This window comes from Pezoporus occidentalis, unplaced genomic scaffold, assembly GCF_034315485.1.
Source record: "Pezoporus occidentalis ecotype Australia unplaced genomic scaffold, CSIRO_AGI_Poc_V1 ctg143, whole genome shotgun sequence".
Classification (NCBI taxonomy): Eukaryota; Metazoa; Chordata; class Aves; order Psittaciformes; family Psittacidae; genus Pezoporus; species Pezoporus occidentalis.
In genome coordinates this window covers 2,879,916-2,895,327 of record NW_026913241.1, presented here as the reverse complement: position 1 = coordinate 2,895,327, position 15,412 = coordinate 2,879,916, and the positions used below count along the sequence as shown (strand labels likewise).

The 15,412-nt window shown below is 42.4% G+C and overlaps 1 protein-coding gene across 3 annotated transcripts in view; it reads left to right on the top strand.

Moving 5' to 3' along the window:
* Positions 1-718: 718 nt before the first annotated feature.
* Positions 719-15,412, top strand: part of CADM2 (cell adhesion molecule 2) — a 635,987-nt gene continuing 621,293 nt past the window's right edge. For 2 of the 3 annotated variants that reach the window (XM_062610057.1, XM_062610056.1), the window contains exon 1: positions 719-1,258. In XM_062610057.1, coding sequence (XP_062466041.1) covers positions 1,198-1,258 — 61 coding nt within the window. In that variant the 5' untranslated portion in view covers positions 719-1,197. The remainder of the gene's footprint in view (positions 1,259-15,412) is intronic. The other variant, XM_062610058.1, reaches the window with a different exon arrangement.

The following is a 15,412-nucleotide window of genomic DNA, read 5'->3' as shown; positions in this document are numbered from 1 at the left end:
GGGCTCCGGGACCAGCTCCCTCCCGTGCCGCCAGGATGGAGATCGCTCGCCCGCTCTCCTCTCCCTCCCGCCACGCTGTCCGCGGCGGGCCCCGCCCGGCTTGGCCTCGCCGCGCAGGGAGGCGGCTCAGCGCTCCGCCGCGGCCGGGGCTCTCCAGCAACGCTACGGTGTTAACGCTGAGGGCCACTGCCGCTCCCTCCTCCCCCGGGCGGGGGGATCGCCCCGCAGCCCCGGTGCGGCAGCGGGGAGCGCCGCTCTCCCTGGGCCTGCTGCCTCCTCCCCGAAGGCACCGCTGCCGCTGCGGGCCAGACCCGTGCCGCCGGCCGCCACTTCAGTACCGAGCCTGGACAGCGCCCCGCCGCCCGGCCACACCCCCCGCTCGTCACTCACCGCCTATTGGCTGGAGAGCCGCTATGTCTCCTCGCGATTGGTCCGCAGTGCTGTCACTCAGGGGCCGGCCGCCAGCTCGCGGATGAAGGCGCTGCGGAGCGCCCGTTTGTTTTGTAACCTGGCGCCTTGAGCCTCCTCCGTCACCGTCCCATTGGCTGTCCAGCCGCGCCCGGGCACCTCCTATTGGGCCGCCTCAGGTGTCCGTCACGCATCCACCTGAGTGGTGGGTCGTGCCGTGGGGGCGTGGCCAAGGCGGTGTCAGGGGTGTGGCCGCGGCACAGGGAGGGCCTGGGTGTGGCGCCGGGGGCGGGGCGAGGGGCGGGCCTCAAGGCATAAAGGGGCGGGGCTAAGGCACGGGAGCCTCGCAAGCGGTGATTGCCCTTGTGTCTCCAGCCGGGAAGCGGCGCGGAGCGGAGCAGCTTCCCCGCGCCATCGCAGCTCCCCGCACCGCGACGGGACGGGCACACGGGCGAGCCGGCAGCGGCGAGGGGAGCCAGCGGCAGCACCCGGCACCGCTCGGCGGGGGGAACCTGAACCTGCCTCGCAGCTCCGGAGCCAGCGGGGAGAGCTGCTTTCCCCCCCCTCCTCGTCCTCCTCCCTCCCCAATCCACCCCCGCGACCCTGGTCGTCCTCCTCCTCCTCCTCCTCCTCCTCACCCCACTGGATACAGCGAGGGAGACACTGCGGCGGAGGAGGCGGCGGCGGCGGCGGCTCCTGCGGGGGGAAGGAAGCGCCCGGAGAGCGGAGCGGCGAGAGGCTGCGGATCTGCGTGCCTGGCGCCCACCCAGCCCGAGGGGAGCCCCCAGGATGCGGCTGAAGCCCGGAGCGCTCCTGCGCTTCTACAGCCTCTGCGGGATCCTCGTACAAGGTACCGCCTCCTCCCCACCCCTGCCCCGCGCGGGGAGGGAGGGAGAGAAAGAGGGAGGGAGGGACCCCGGGGGGTATCGCCGCGGCCCGGGGCATCCCAGCCCCCCCGCCCATCCTCCTCCCCGCCGCCCCGCTCCTGACCCGCTTCCTCCCAGCCGCCCTCCTCTCCCCGGGCGCCCCCAGTCTCCCTCCCGGGTAGCGCTATCCAGCGCCAACGCGCCGCACGGCCGTTAACCCTTACTGCCCTTCCTTGGCCGGCTTCTTCCTGCCCCCTCCGTCCTCCCCGCCTGTCACCGGTCGCTCGCCATCCCCTGCAGCCACCCCTTTCACCTCCCTGCTCGCCCGCCGCAAGCGTGCCTCCGAAAGTGCGAGTGCGGCCGCAGAAGCAGCAGCACCCGGTGCGCTGCAACAGCATCCCAGGAAAACGTGCGGGCTCCAGCCGTGCCTCCCCGGCGGCGGAGGGGGGGTTGGGGGGCCCGTGTTTCGCTTGCGCCGCCGCCGGGAATGCGCCTCTGTGTGCGGTATGGAATGTGTACGTAGGGTAATCGGATGAGCGGATCCCTTCAGCATCCTGCTCCGGGCGGCTCATCCTGCGGCTAGTTTCCAGACTGAATGTATTTCCCCCTCCCTCCTCCCCACCGCCGGGCTGCCGCTCTCCCTTAATTAACGTTATCCGTACAAGTCAAACGTGGCCGCGGCCACAGCGGAGGAAAACCTGCCGCACGCTGCTGGGGTGCCGCTGGACCGCCGCGGCTGCCTGCGGGGGTTCCCTCGGAGCTCTCCCGCTGGGGGGGGAGCCGAACCGACGGCCGAGCCTGCTGCGCCGCGCTGCCGCCCGGAGTTTGCCGCCCCTGCGGCGGCGGGATAGCGGCGGCCGGGCTTCGCGGTGGCTATGGGGGTGTCGGGGGGATCGGCGGGTGGCGCGTCTCTGATTCCCTCGCTCGGCGTGCGACTTATGGAGGGAGAAGCGAAGAGACGATTAAACTAAGTGCCCATGTAAGATTAATGCTTTTCTCTTCTATTTCTCCCCCCTCTCGCCTCGGCCGTGCCATCCGCGTCAAGTTTAATATATCTCGCGTTTCCCTCGGCTCCGTCATGTGTCGGGCGGTCTCCGGAGGGAGCAGCGGCTGCCAGCCCTTAGCGGGAGCAAAGGCAGCCGCCGTGGGGCCCGACACACACGACGAGCCTCCGGCGTCCCGAGGAAGTTACCGGTCGAGGAGGGGTGAAGGGGGGCGAGCGCTTTCGGCAACGGCAGCAGCGGGCAGTTCCATCGCCCAAGACTATTTGTATTCTTTGACGATGTTTGAGTTGTCCTGTACGTCACTGCACAAGGAGCTGCTGTGTTGGTGCTATACAAGATTATTTATTGGGGCATGTGCGGCGGGCTGCACCTGGGGGTTGGCTCCTCTCTGCCTTTTGCATTCCCTGTGAATTGTCGATTCATTGCCCTGCGAAGGAAGAAGGGGGGTGGTGGTGGGAAGCGTCTGGACTGACTTTCTGTCACCAATAAAATCGGGGCTGTTGCTGGAGGAGGAGGATTTGATCTTCCCTAAGATGCAATCAGCTGCATTCAGCACATCGCAGTTGGGAGAGTAAACCAGTGATTAAAAACAGTGATGCCTTTCACAGCAGTTCAGGGAGTGTGCCAGGCAAAACGTAACTCCGTGAACTGCATCAGGTAAAAAACATGTTGCGAGGAAAGGGATGTAATACAAATCCGACTGTGGCTATGTGAAAATAACCAGATTGGGCCTGTCCTGGCAGATGGGGAAAGGCGATGCTTAACCTGTTACCCAGCTTGCCCTCTGTGTCTGTAAAGCATCTCTCCCTTTTCAGTTTCCCACAGAATTATTTTTCAGCTCCTGATTAGAATTTCAGTCGGAAACCCTTAGGCTCCTGTATACTGCGCTTCAGCAGTGCTGCTTCACAAGGCCCCTTTTGCTGAGCACTACTGGGGGGAAAAAAGGGGGGAGGAGATACAAAGAACCTGTAGCCTTCAGACAGCAGTGTGAGGAAGTAAGTTCTACCATCCTGTTCTCTTAAGGTAAAGGATATTGGGGAACATGATGAGTAAATGTTTGCTAGGAGAAGACTTCCCTGAATAGCCACCACAGCTAACAGAATGTCACATTTTTTTGGTCCCCCTTATAGTCCTACAGCACAAATGTTGTTTCTGCAGTTTGTGCCATTTATTTTGGCACAACTAGTAGACACAGTTACCATATCAGGCACATTTTTTGTTGGCAGCTTTATACCTGCATTTAGAAGTGGGATTTTTTTTTTTCCCTGTTGGTTTGCTTTGCTTCCCCAAATGGCGTGGTGAAGTGGCTCGATGCATTTGTTAAGGTTTCTCTGATTTTCTGTTTGTGGGCCATAGGACATGCAGGTTTTTTGTCAGCTCTGTGTGAATAAGATCTTTGTTCTGAGGATTCGAAGCATTTCTGGATTGTAACTATGGATGGTTCCTGTTAGTGAAACTGAAGCTAATTAAGTTTAAAGCCAAGGTGACAAAAAGTCAAGCTGACATGTGGCCTGGATGGAAGTGTTCCTTTCTGGCATGATCTGTGGAGAGGCTTGCTTAAGGAATCTGTCCTGAGTATTGATGAAGCATCAGCTGAGGCAAGAGGGCACAGAATAATGCTTCTCAGCTTGTGCATGGAATAGCATTAACAGCAAGCAGCCCTTTCGGAAACGGGGCAAGCAAGGAGTAAAAGAACCCAGTGTCAACTGCTTGCTGTGAAAAGGAAGCGATGGAGGTGGAAGAGGGAGTAATAACATGTTGAGCTGAGAAGCAGTTTGTCAGCTGAGTTCGGGTATGATATTAGTCTGCTCTGCCCTCTCCAGCGTTTGCTGTGAAAATAGTAGGATCTCTGGCTGCTGTTGCCTTAGCTTGTGCACTGTAATGATTTGGGAGTACTTAAATGGTGTCCCGAGGGGTTAAACTGTTAGATATGTTTACAGTCAGCCTTACTTTTTTTGTTTCATTTTGATTCTTTCTGCTTGAGTTTAACTTTCCTTAAACAAAATTTAGTAGTTGGGGGACAGCATATCTTTAGAATAACTGGAGTACAGCACCTGAGCTGTTTTCGTGCAACCTGAAAAGTAAGCTCTTTACCATAAAGAGTTATCCTGTGGGAAACTCTAATATTAAAAACAGTTTTGTTGGATTGACAGTATAGAGATATGGGTTAAGATTATCCTGGAACTGTAGCTGCTGTAGCCCCCTGCTGTGTGATAATGCAAATGGCATCTAATGCCTTAATGTGCTCTGCTCCTGAGAAGACACTGGATAGTGCTGTATGTGGTAGCAAATGATCTGCTTTCAGTTCTCTGCCAACGCCAGGCAAATCTTCTCAACATGGTTTCTTCAGATGCTTTGAATGCTTGCAACCTGTGTACTAATGAAAATAATGTAGGGACGCTTTAATTTGTCTGAAATGGTGATCACTGATGCAGAAAATCAATGAAGACAGGTAATTGCTTATGGGTGAGACTTCCCCCCCCCCCCCATAAGCCCAGATCTATTACAAGCAGAATTAACAAAAAAAAAAAACAAAAACAAAACCCACACCATAATGAAATATGAAATTAATGAACAAATAATGTAAATGGCTACTTCTCAGATTGTCTGAGTTGACTTAAGATGAAGCTGTTGTATATTAACTTGTGTACCTAGATTCTGTTTTGAATATTCAGTAGGACTTCTGGTAGCAAGACCTTGGCAACGTGATGCTAAAAGCATAGGGATTGTCCTGACAGCTAAGGTTTGTTACACTAATATGGTATACAGAAAGTCAAAGGCATGTTGTTGTAATTCTCTAAATTCTTGGAGGGTATAGATGATTACAGACTAGAAGACAGTAGTTTTGACATGATCTTTATTTTGGATCTTTTATGTATAAATTGAAACATAAAATGTATTAGTCTGCTTGGTGGTGGCTGTCTTTATATGACTTCTGTCAATTTAACTATGGCTTGGTAGACTTATTTTGCTGCTTAGATTTCAGGTTAGTTCATACTTTATGAATTCTTTTGCTTGCTTTCTTAATGTCATTTTATTTATAGTCATCATACAGCAGTTAATGTTCAGTTTTAGAATATGAGGTAAATAAACAATCCAGATTCCTATTGATGATGTCATACAGCTTTCCGAAGGAATACATGAATAGAGATTGCTCACTTTTACAATCTTTATCATTCTCACACACAAAATATTAAGTTTCTGTCAGCAGTTCATCAATAAATGGTTTTGAATTTTCTCACTGAAGAAGTAACTCCATGGAAATGTTGATCAACAGAAGCACCTCCACTGAAACAAATGTTTCTTGTGTACTTGCTTGTTCGTTCTTGGTTTTGTTTTATTTTAAGCTTGTTTCAGGATTGTAAACCAGTGAATATCTCTCTGCTTTGAAATGTACTTAATTGTCAGTTGCAACTCCATTATAATGTAAAGTAAATGTCTGTAAGCCATAGTTTTTTATTATAGAAACCTTAGTTCTCATAATTACCTTTCCCATTACTCTGGCCTGATCCTGCAACTGACCAAGTGTGTTGGATGTGATTCATCAAATCATAGTATAGTTAGGGTTGCAAAGGACCTTGAGATCATCTAGTGCCAATGATTAAGGGTATTATTTTAATATTGCTCTGTAAAAGTCAGGATTGGATTGAAGTGGAATTTTTTTCCTTATGCATCACAAATGGTGATTAAGTAACTGATAACTCTGTGGTTAGGACACGGACATCAGGTAGCTGCCAAGAGAACAGCAGTATAACCAGAGCATGGTTGACTGTGTTAGCACAATGATTCCCCCTCATCTAATATTTAAAAAGTAGAAATTGAAGGTGCTTTCTTTGTCTTAATGCCTTCTCCAAGAGAAAGGATTACTTCAATTTTGTTTTAAAACATGAATCTAATGGCAAGCTAATTCTGTTAGGCACTCTCAGAACAATGGAAGGTCTTCTCTAGAGAGAATGCCACTGATGTAGGTTTTACAATACACATTCCAAAACAAATGTAGAATGATAAAATGATTAGACAGTTTAATATGATTTTCCTTTGGGATTGCATCAATATTAAGTATGATCTTAATGAGTATATCCCTTCTTCCCAATTAGTGTTTTTAGGTGTGTTTGAAAGGAAGAAAGGCAAATGTCAAATTCCAGTGCTAAGAAGTAAAATGTAAATTCATTATTTCTTTCAAGAATCTGCCCTTGAGCAACTTATCTTTCTACACAGGTAAAGCATTTTGAAAATAATTGAGTATTTTCAGAAACAAATGGGGGTGTCTTTGCAAGGGTTCTTAATGTGTTGTTTGTTTTTTTTTGTTTGTTTTTTTTTTTATTAACCTATTTCAGCATCTTTTCCCTTCATTTTAAAAATGAAAAAGACAAAGTCTGAATGTTTACAATTCCTCTTATGTTAATACTCAGTAAGCTCGGGATGGGTGCTTTAAATGTCAATACATAGCGTGCTATCATAATAGGATTTTAAGGGGGGAGAGGAAGAAACAGAGAACATTTATTTCAATAACAAAGGAGAGTGCTCACACTGGATGCTGTGTATTGCATTTTCCCAGTGCTCTCTTTTAATACTAATGTCTTAGATGTATGACTTTTAATACGGAGAACTTGAAATGGGCAGAAAGGATTTAGTGAATAATGTAGGTAGTTGTTGTAGATGGCTGGAGGACTCGTTTCCTTTTAACAGTGTCTGCCTACTTGTTGTCCTTTACCTAACATCTGTAAATGTGAAGAATAACATCATACTTATGTCCTTTGCTGTCCTTTTATTTGCAAACCAGAGATCTTCGTGTCAGTGAGCCTTGCTCAGGAGTGTTTGGTGTCTGCTAAGTTTGGGATTTTTGAGGGAAACACCCTTTCTTCCTGACCACGAGTTGAGTTGTATTTACTGCTCCTAGTTCAATCAAATGGTTTTTGGGAGAGTGTGACAGCTTTTATAGTTGTCACATTGTAAGTAGCAGCAAATCACTTTTAATATAACTTTACATTACTGTAAATGCTTACGTTTATTCTTCATACAATCTTTTAATACTCAGTTTAGGATTCTCCTTTTCTTACATAGCTATTAAAGAACATTAGCTGTTCATAAGAAGCTGCTCTTTCAGAAAAATTAGTGTATAGTCAGTATTTTTCAGTTTGAATCCCTAAAGCTCTTAGAGCTGAAGGTTTCTCTGTGTAAGTTTTGGACACATAAAGAGCTATTATTCAACTCCTCTCCAGCTTATTCCTTGTTCTGTGAATGCAGTTGGGAAGCTTTAGGTTATTTGTGAAACAGTGCATATGTCATATGCAGTATAATGATAGTCTGCACGGCTTTGTTAGTCCCTATATCATCATCTTTCTATCAACAGTTTGACTAACTTATCATCGCCTTTGTTGGATGGGAAGGTTAGGGTGAGAGACTATCCTTAGGTTAGACATGAAAATATTCTAGTTATATTTTCTTATATACCACGATATTTATCAATTATTCTAATCATGGTAATTCAGTTGCAAATCTTAGCTACAATAACTTGAGTATGCTGTCATATGCAAAAATAATTTGTGACCCCCCTCCCCCCATGATAACTGTTACACTTTTCTGGATATTATCAGTATCTAATGCATTGTATTATTGCCACTTTGGACAGATGCTGAATAGGCTGATGCAGCTGTACTGACCCGTCTAAGTGTTAAAACTCTGGCTTTTCAAGTTCAGCACAGGAAACTCCACAACTGTGACTGACTGACAGCTCTGAAGAGAAGAAGGCCGAATTACTTCACAGCAGCAGTTGTAGTAGGCACTCTGGTATTTTCCATTTGCTCCAATATTTATCCTAAACTGACCTACATCTGCTGGATTAACGGTGTAACTTGACCTGCTTTTATTCCTGCTATGCTAAAAGGCAGGGAGGCTGTTCTGGTTAGTCCCCACCGAGGGGAAAAGCTGTATTAGTTGAAGCAGAAGCAATCAAATTTATATTAATGGAAAGATGGTACAAAGCATGTTCCAGTGTCAAGCTCATTTTATATTTAGCATTTTCAAAGACTTTTTCCCTTCTTTGTATTAGTATGTTTTTATATTTGAAGTTTAAGTCTTGACATGCTATTCGATACTTCGTTGTGATACATTGATGGATGTAAATTGCAGAACAGTGAAGAAGTCTCCATAGGTTTGCACGGTTTATATAGAGAAAGTTAGATTTCAACATCTGAAAACACTAGCTCCCATTCCAAGTTATTAACTAAAAGAAGCTTTTTTTATTAATCTTCAAGTACATTAAAATGTTGAACTGAAGCTGTTTGGAAATGGGAAAATAAATGCAGTGACTAGACATATTACTCACTAACCTGATTACTAATCGAGGATTAACAGAGCATCTCAAATCCATGAGAGGTCATAAAATGATATAACTGCTGTAATATTTTCTTTAGGTGAATTCATTCATCTAATAGTGAAAAGGGGAGAGTTTCTTTTCTGTATGTTTGGAGAAAGCTTTAAGATAACATTGGAAGTTTTTAACAAGTTTAAGTGATATGTGAAATACTGTGTTCATCAGAGTAAGCACAGCATTGCAGTTTGTCCTTGCCTTTACCATTTTTAACTTTTCCATTCCTCTTGGAGGTTTCTAATAATGTTGTTGCTATCTCAAGACTTGTATAGAGTGGCCTTGTAATACTACAAAAATACAGATGAGATTTGGACTAATAGTTTTGTTTAATGATCGTTTGGTTAATGTAAAGTATCTGTGCAGTTGAAAGGGAATCCCTTCAAATTTAAAATAAAATAAATTGTTGCAAAATTAGAAACACCTAAGATGGATGAGATTTTCAGGACTCAAATACCAAGTCTTAAAATTACCAGGACATTACATAATAAAAGTGTCTTTTGGTGTAAAACCAAATTAGCAGTGAACTGGCTTTGTATGCTGTGCTTTCTCTAAAGGCTGGAGTCCTAAATCTAACATGTTACAGTCTTAGGATAACTATTGCTTATATAAACATTATCAAGATGAATGGAATTGGTGTATAACTAAGTTAAGTATGGGCTAGCATTGTGACCATTTGCTTGGCTGTTTCATACCACTGTCCTTACCTTACTTGGATTTTTTTGTCAAGTATTTGGTATATCTCTCCGCACTAAATGTGGTTTTTGGGTTACAAGCTGCTGGTTAATGCTTTGGTTTGGTATATAAAATGCATGACATTCTTGAAGTGAATAACTCCCCTTAAAGAATGGTCCAGAGCTGACATAATCTCCCTGCAGACATAGTCTGCCTAGGATACCTGTCAAGAAAACCAAACTTGGTTGCTTCTGTTTGCAGCTGCAAGACCTGAAGTAGGGAAACAGCCCTACTTTGTATGCATGAAGGGGTTTCTCTTCTTAAGGTTGTGAGGATAAGGGCCTGAAATTTGCATCCTATATAATCCGTTTACATTAATGTGTCAACTCTGCAACAAGTGAGTTAATGCTATGCCAGCATCTAAGCGGCCTTCATTTGTGATAGGTAGGTAGATAGATGGGGGGGGGGGGCGGGTAGGGGGGTAGGAAATGGGGCAATTTATTTTCTCTAGGAATAAAGTATCACCTCCAGAGTTAACATAAAAGCCTTTGCTGTGAAAGACCAAGGCATGTATGAAGATTAGGCTGGAACAAAGTACTGTTTGACTTTAGGTTGCAGGATACAGCAAAGCTTTTTGTCTTTCTCCTGCTATGACTGTCTACCTCCTCTTTTCCCCAGGAAATGAAATATAGGAAGTGAAACTTCTAGGGCAAGTGCATTCTGTAGAAGCTATGAAAAGACATCCTTCTTTCTGCCTTGGAGAATAAAACCCCTGGATGGGATGCGATATGAGGCTTAGATGTATTTTTTCAATTAAAAGCCTTACAGCAAATATCTAGTGTGATGTATAGTAATATAAGAAATCAGAGTTTACTGATGAGTGTCAATGTCAAAACAGAAGATGTCTTCAGAAATAAAGTTCCACTGCTGTTATGTCCTGTTGATGTGAGATCTTAGGAAATACAGTGTGTGTAGAAAAAGTGGCTTACTGTTCTGCTTGTGTAGGTATATGCTTATCAAATTGAAACATGGGCAGCTGTGCTAGGAAAGCTCGGTTAAGATGCCCTCATGGTATGACTAGGCAGCTTCTGAGGTGCTGCTGCTGTGTCATCATGGTAAACTCCTGCATTGTTCAAATAGGCATCTCATTCACTAGCAGGGAAATTCTTGACATGAAAATTTTCAGCCCAGCTAATACCTAACATACTTCAAAGTGTCAGATTACTGAATGGGAGAATTAATGATAATTAATACAAATACAGTACTTTGTTTAAATTAGTGAAAAGGCCCCACAAGTAGCATTAGGTATGGATGGGCAATCAATTCAGTGTTTATGGTGCTTCAGAACAATAGTTATTTATATTATTACAAGCTTCTAACATTCTTGTATGTGCAAATTTGTTTTTATTTTCTTTTCCTTCAGAATACATTTGTAAATAGTCTATGTCAGATGCTTTAGTAACTCCTGACAGACTTGTTAGTATTGCTTCCTGTGGAAGTGAGACACATTTCCTTGTGTATATACACACACATCTGTGAATATAGATTACAAAAATATATCAATGGATGATAATATTGGAAAACTTTTAAATAGAGAACTAGGTGGTGCTGTTCTTTCATCTATGTAGCTTAGCTGAATTCTCAAGTATGGACAGAGAACATCAGGCTACTATTTTCCAGAATGAGGTTAGCTCTCTTAAATGTTAGAAGTTACTGTTTATGATTTCATTGAGAATGCTACTTTGAGAGCTAGGAACTGCACAATACAAAACCTCCTATTTTATATAGAACAAGTTTTGGATTCAACAACTGCTTTAGTCTTATTTAAGCATGGTGCTATATTCCTTTTATTCTATTCGGAGTGAATTCTAAGAATTGTTTTGACTCTGTACTTGGCTGTATATTTGGGATTATTTGGTCAGATCAGTTTACCATGTTTATCTGTGTGAACCTTTGAAGCCTTTTGCCTTGTTGGCTTCTTAAACATGTTGAGGCTAATTTGCTAACAGTGCAATGAGATCATCAATAATAGCTGGAAGACACTTCTTGCAACTCTGTAGTAGCAGTATATAAACCACAATTAATTAAGCAAGAAAGCCAATTTATTAAATTTTCTTCCATTTACAGAAAATATAAAATTTTAATTACTGTCCTGTCTCAATGCCATTAATGCTGTAATAGGAAGTGCTAGAGTGAAGCTAGACTATAATGAACTGCCAGGGATCTAAACAGATTTGTTACAGCAGCATGAAATGTTGCAGTAGAATAATAAATGTCTAATTAGAATCCCACTTGAGTATGTAGCACCTTAGTAGAAATGCATCTTGTTGACCACTGCTTACAAAAGAATGTTGAAAAAACAGGTGGAAGATAAATAAGGGGAAAATGTATTTTGTACTGAAAAAAAGTGATGAAACTGTGCTCTAGGTAGGCTAAACTTCTAAACATGATTGCTTTAAGTAGTTAATTACTTGTTCAAAACATAAGCTGTAGCTGTTCATATTCACAAGTAGGGGAGTGCAAAAGCACTTTTTTCTTGCAGTTTCTCTCCCCTGTTCCTTCTAAAGTGCTGCACTGTAGAGATGAATCTGAAGCAGCAGTTTGGTCTGTTCTTTTTAATTGCTTATAGGAAGCATTAAATGCTTTTACTTGACTCAGATTTTGTGAAATATGAATATATAAATCCAGTAAGATTGCAAACTAGTGTTCAGCAGGGTTAAAAGCAATAATTCCTTTTAGATTGATTTTGGTAATATTTCATTGTCACAACTGTAGTTACTGTTGTTCCAGTGTTTGAAATATTCCAGAAGGTGTTTCTATTTTCTTTTGGAAAGAAACCCCAGTCAATAGTAATTCACAAAAAATAATCTCAAAATATCTTTTCATTCCTGACAAGTATTCTTGGCACTGAAGCAGAAGCCACATTTTACGTACTGTATGGGTTTAAACCACGACAACTTTGTACAAAGTTTTTGGTGTGTGCCATCAAAAAACTTACTAGTTAAAACCTCACTGCCATAGTTAATTCATTGCTTATTTTCTTATTCTAGAGTTCTATATTGGAGATAGGAGCTCAATTTGCATGGGTTGGCAGAATATTTAGTTTAAAAAGGGTCTGTTAATAGCTTATGTGTTGCTGACTGTAATTGGGTACAAGTGTGCAGGAGATTTCTGAATGGATATTCTGAAATGAAAATTAAAGTAGCTACCTTAAGTTTCTGCTTTCTTCCACAACCTGCAGTTTGGCTTGTGGAGTATCACGTACTCATAAATGCTTCAAGTACTGCATTTTTGCAGCACTTTGCTCTTTTTCAGGAAAGTGCTGGAGCCCTGAATCGATTCCTCTGATATGCAAAGATTCTTCTAAAGAAACATTTGGTTGGAAAGAGAGAGAATTCACTTCTGGTGGTTACTTTTTTTTTAGTTCTTCTGATACAAAACAAATGAAACAGTTTATGTACTGTATTCTAGATGGCTTTGGGCTGTCAGTAAATGAAGGACCACCTCATAATTTATTGCATAAGTTTTCCTGCACCAGTGCATTCGTTTCTAAACAGCAAAGTATGAAAATGTGATGGACTGATGTGTTAAGAGCTACTGGTGTTTTACTGGGAGACTTTTCCAAGTTATAGATCCTATTTAAGAATGTAATTGAAGCCAGTTGCACTGAAAATGTCTTGTGATTTCTAAAACATTCTGAAGTTGTTTTGGATAATGTATGTTGATCTTCAGATCTGAGGAAGAGAGGGGGTTTGTTATTTCAAAACAGCGCAAATGATAAAAAAATCAGCTCTATTTCTTACCTGTTCTGTGTAGATTCTGGGAAATACAATCCCGAAAGCATCAGTAAAGCTCAGATTTACTTTCTGTATACATGAAAATAATGATAGGTTGTGTTTTGTGGCAGGTTGTTGTCATACTGTTCTCCTTGCCTCCTCCACCACCCTTCTGCTCCATCTGAGGGAGACATCTGAACTAGGTGCTGTGTTTTAAGAGACTTTCCTAATAGAAATCGAGATTAGCACTGTAGGTTTTGGTTTTCTGCTTATCTTATGTTGCAGTGAATAATTTATACATGAAGTGCAAGGTAACACTGTATATAAGGTTACTTTTCTAATCCAAGAAGATACCACCCTGTAAACCCATAAAATGTTTTGCTTTTTTATTTGTGAGAAAATGGTATTTTCAACATTCCTTGATTTCCAAGGTCTCTTATGCTTTGTTTTTCATTTTTGGCTTTTATTTTTTTTTTTAATCTGATCATTTGTATTGTCCTTCATTGTCTAGATGCCTTTTTTTTTTTTTTTGTTTTTATGTCAGTATGCTGACATAAGACTTTATTTTCAATGCATTAAATCTATTGAAGCAGGCTATTTGAATAAACATTAAATTTATCGTCTGTCTTGGGCCAAAACATGAGGAACCCATCTATTCTCATCTGAAACTTCAACCCAGGCTTTTCTTGTCTAGGATGTAAGACAAAGTCAAGTTTTGTTTTGTTGTAAGACTTTCGGCTTGCTTGGATTTGGGGAAGGATAATGGAGATAACATTAAATGTTAATGTTTAATTTAAATATTAAAAAAAAAAGTAAAAAAGAGAACCAAAACCTGATTTTACTTCCATTGCACCTATGGAAGGGTTACAGTTTGAGAAGGTTACAATAAAGAATTGCTTTGTTTTCATAACAGTCTCTGCTTTCTGCTGTGGCTGCACTGCTTTAAGTTCTTAGATACTTTCTTTTGGTGTTTGTGGAGACTTTCAGTTTGTTTTTATAGTTTATCAGTCCACAGTTACACTAACTGTTTACTCTCAAATACAGTTAAAGCAAGACTCTAGTCTAAGTTCAGTATAGAGTATGACCTCAGTTTGATTCTTCAATACAGCTTCAGACAGCTCATACTTCAGAGTTTAGATTAAAAAAAGACAGATTTATAGAGAATTTAAACTTGCTTTTAAACTCAAGGGGAAAAGGTTCTGAAATACTTCTTCCAAATATGTAATTTAAAGGAAAGATGTCATTATTTACCGTGAACTGAGTACTTCCCCTTTTTCCTGCCAGTGGGATCTCGGAACCTTTGGGTTTAACTTTAACTATGGTTCATCACTTCTAATTAAATTGAGTTCTAAGGCTATAGGAAGTGAAGGCTAAGAAAGGGACTGACTGCTCTTTGGGTTGGGCCAGGTATTGGTTGGTGGGTGGTGAGCAATTCTATTGTGCACCACTTGGGTTTATTTGGGTTTTCTTCCTCCCTTTCTCCTTTTGGTTTTATCTTCTCTCCCCTTTTTATTTCCATTATTATTATTAATATTAGTATATTCTGCTTTAGTTATTGGATAGTTCTTATCTCAACCAGTGGATTTTAGAGTCTTTTCATTCTCCTCCCCATCCTGCCTGGGATGGGAGGGTGAGCAACTGGCTGTGTAGTACTGAGTTACCAGCTGCTGTTAAACCATGACAGGTCAGTAGAAATTAATGTGCTGAAGTTGTAAAAGAGTAAGGCTGTGTTTCTATTACCTAAATAAATACGTGTTAACAAAAATGGTAGTTTTAATCATTATATTAGCATTGCTTTCAAAGTTGTTAAAGTGCCTATGTGTGAGTTATCCTCTGATGAGAGAGAGTGGGCAAAACTGAAGAGAACTTAAGCGCAACAACTGATGCGGTCTGGAAGTGAAAACTTTTGAAAATGTTTGTTCTCTGTAAATAAAATTAACTTCAAAAATATGTTCTGTTTGGTTTTAACTGTACAGATGAATTATGGAAGCCCTGTTACCAGCTAGATGAAGTCAGAATTAACATTGCTCCAGGTCATTGTGGGTCATCTAGTTAATGCTGTGATGTGAAAGGCTGGCCTACATTTTTGTCCTAGTTTCATGAAACAGATGATCTTCACCGAAGAGACATAATTAATTTCTATGAAATGGGTGGATGTCTGCTTGCCATTCTTTAAATGCAGCCATTTTAGTTAATTTCTGTTATTCTTTGTTTATAGCTGCAGGATATAATATGTTAAAGTTGTGAATTTCTTAGACCCAAGCTGAACAAATGGAAATAAGGGTTCAATATAAATACTTTCAGTACTTTAAG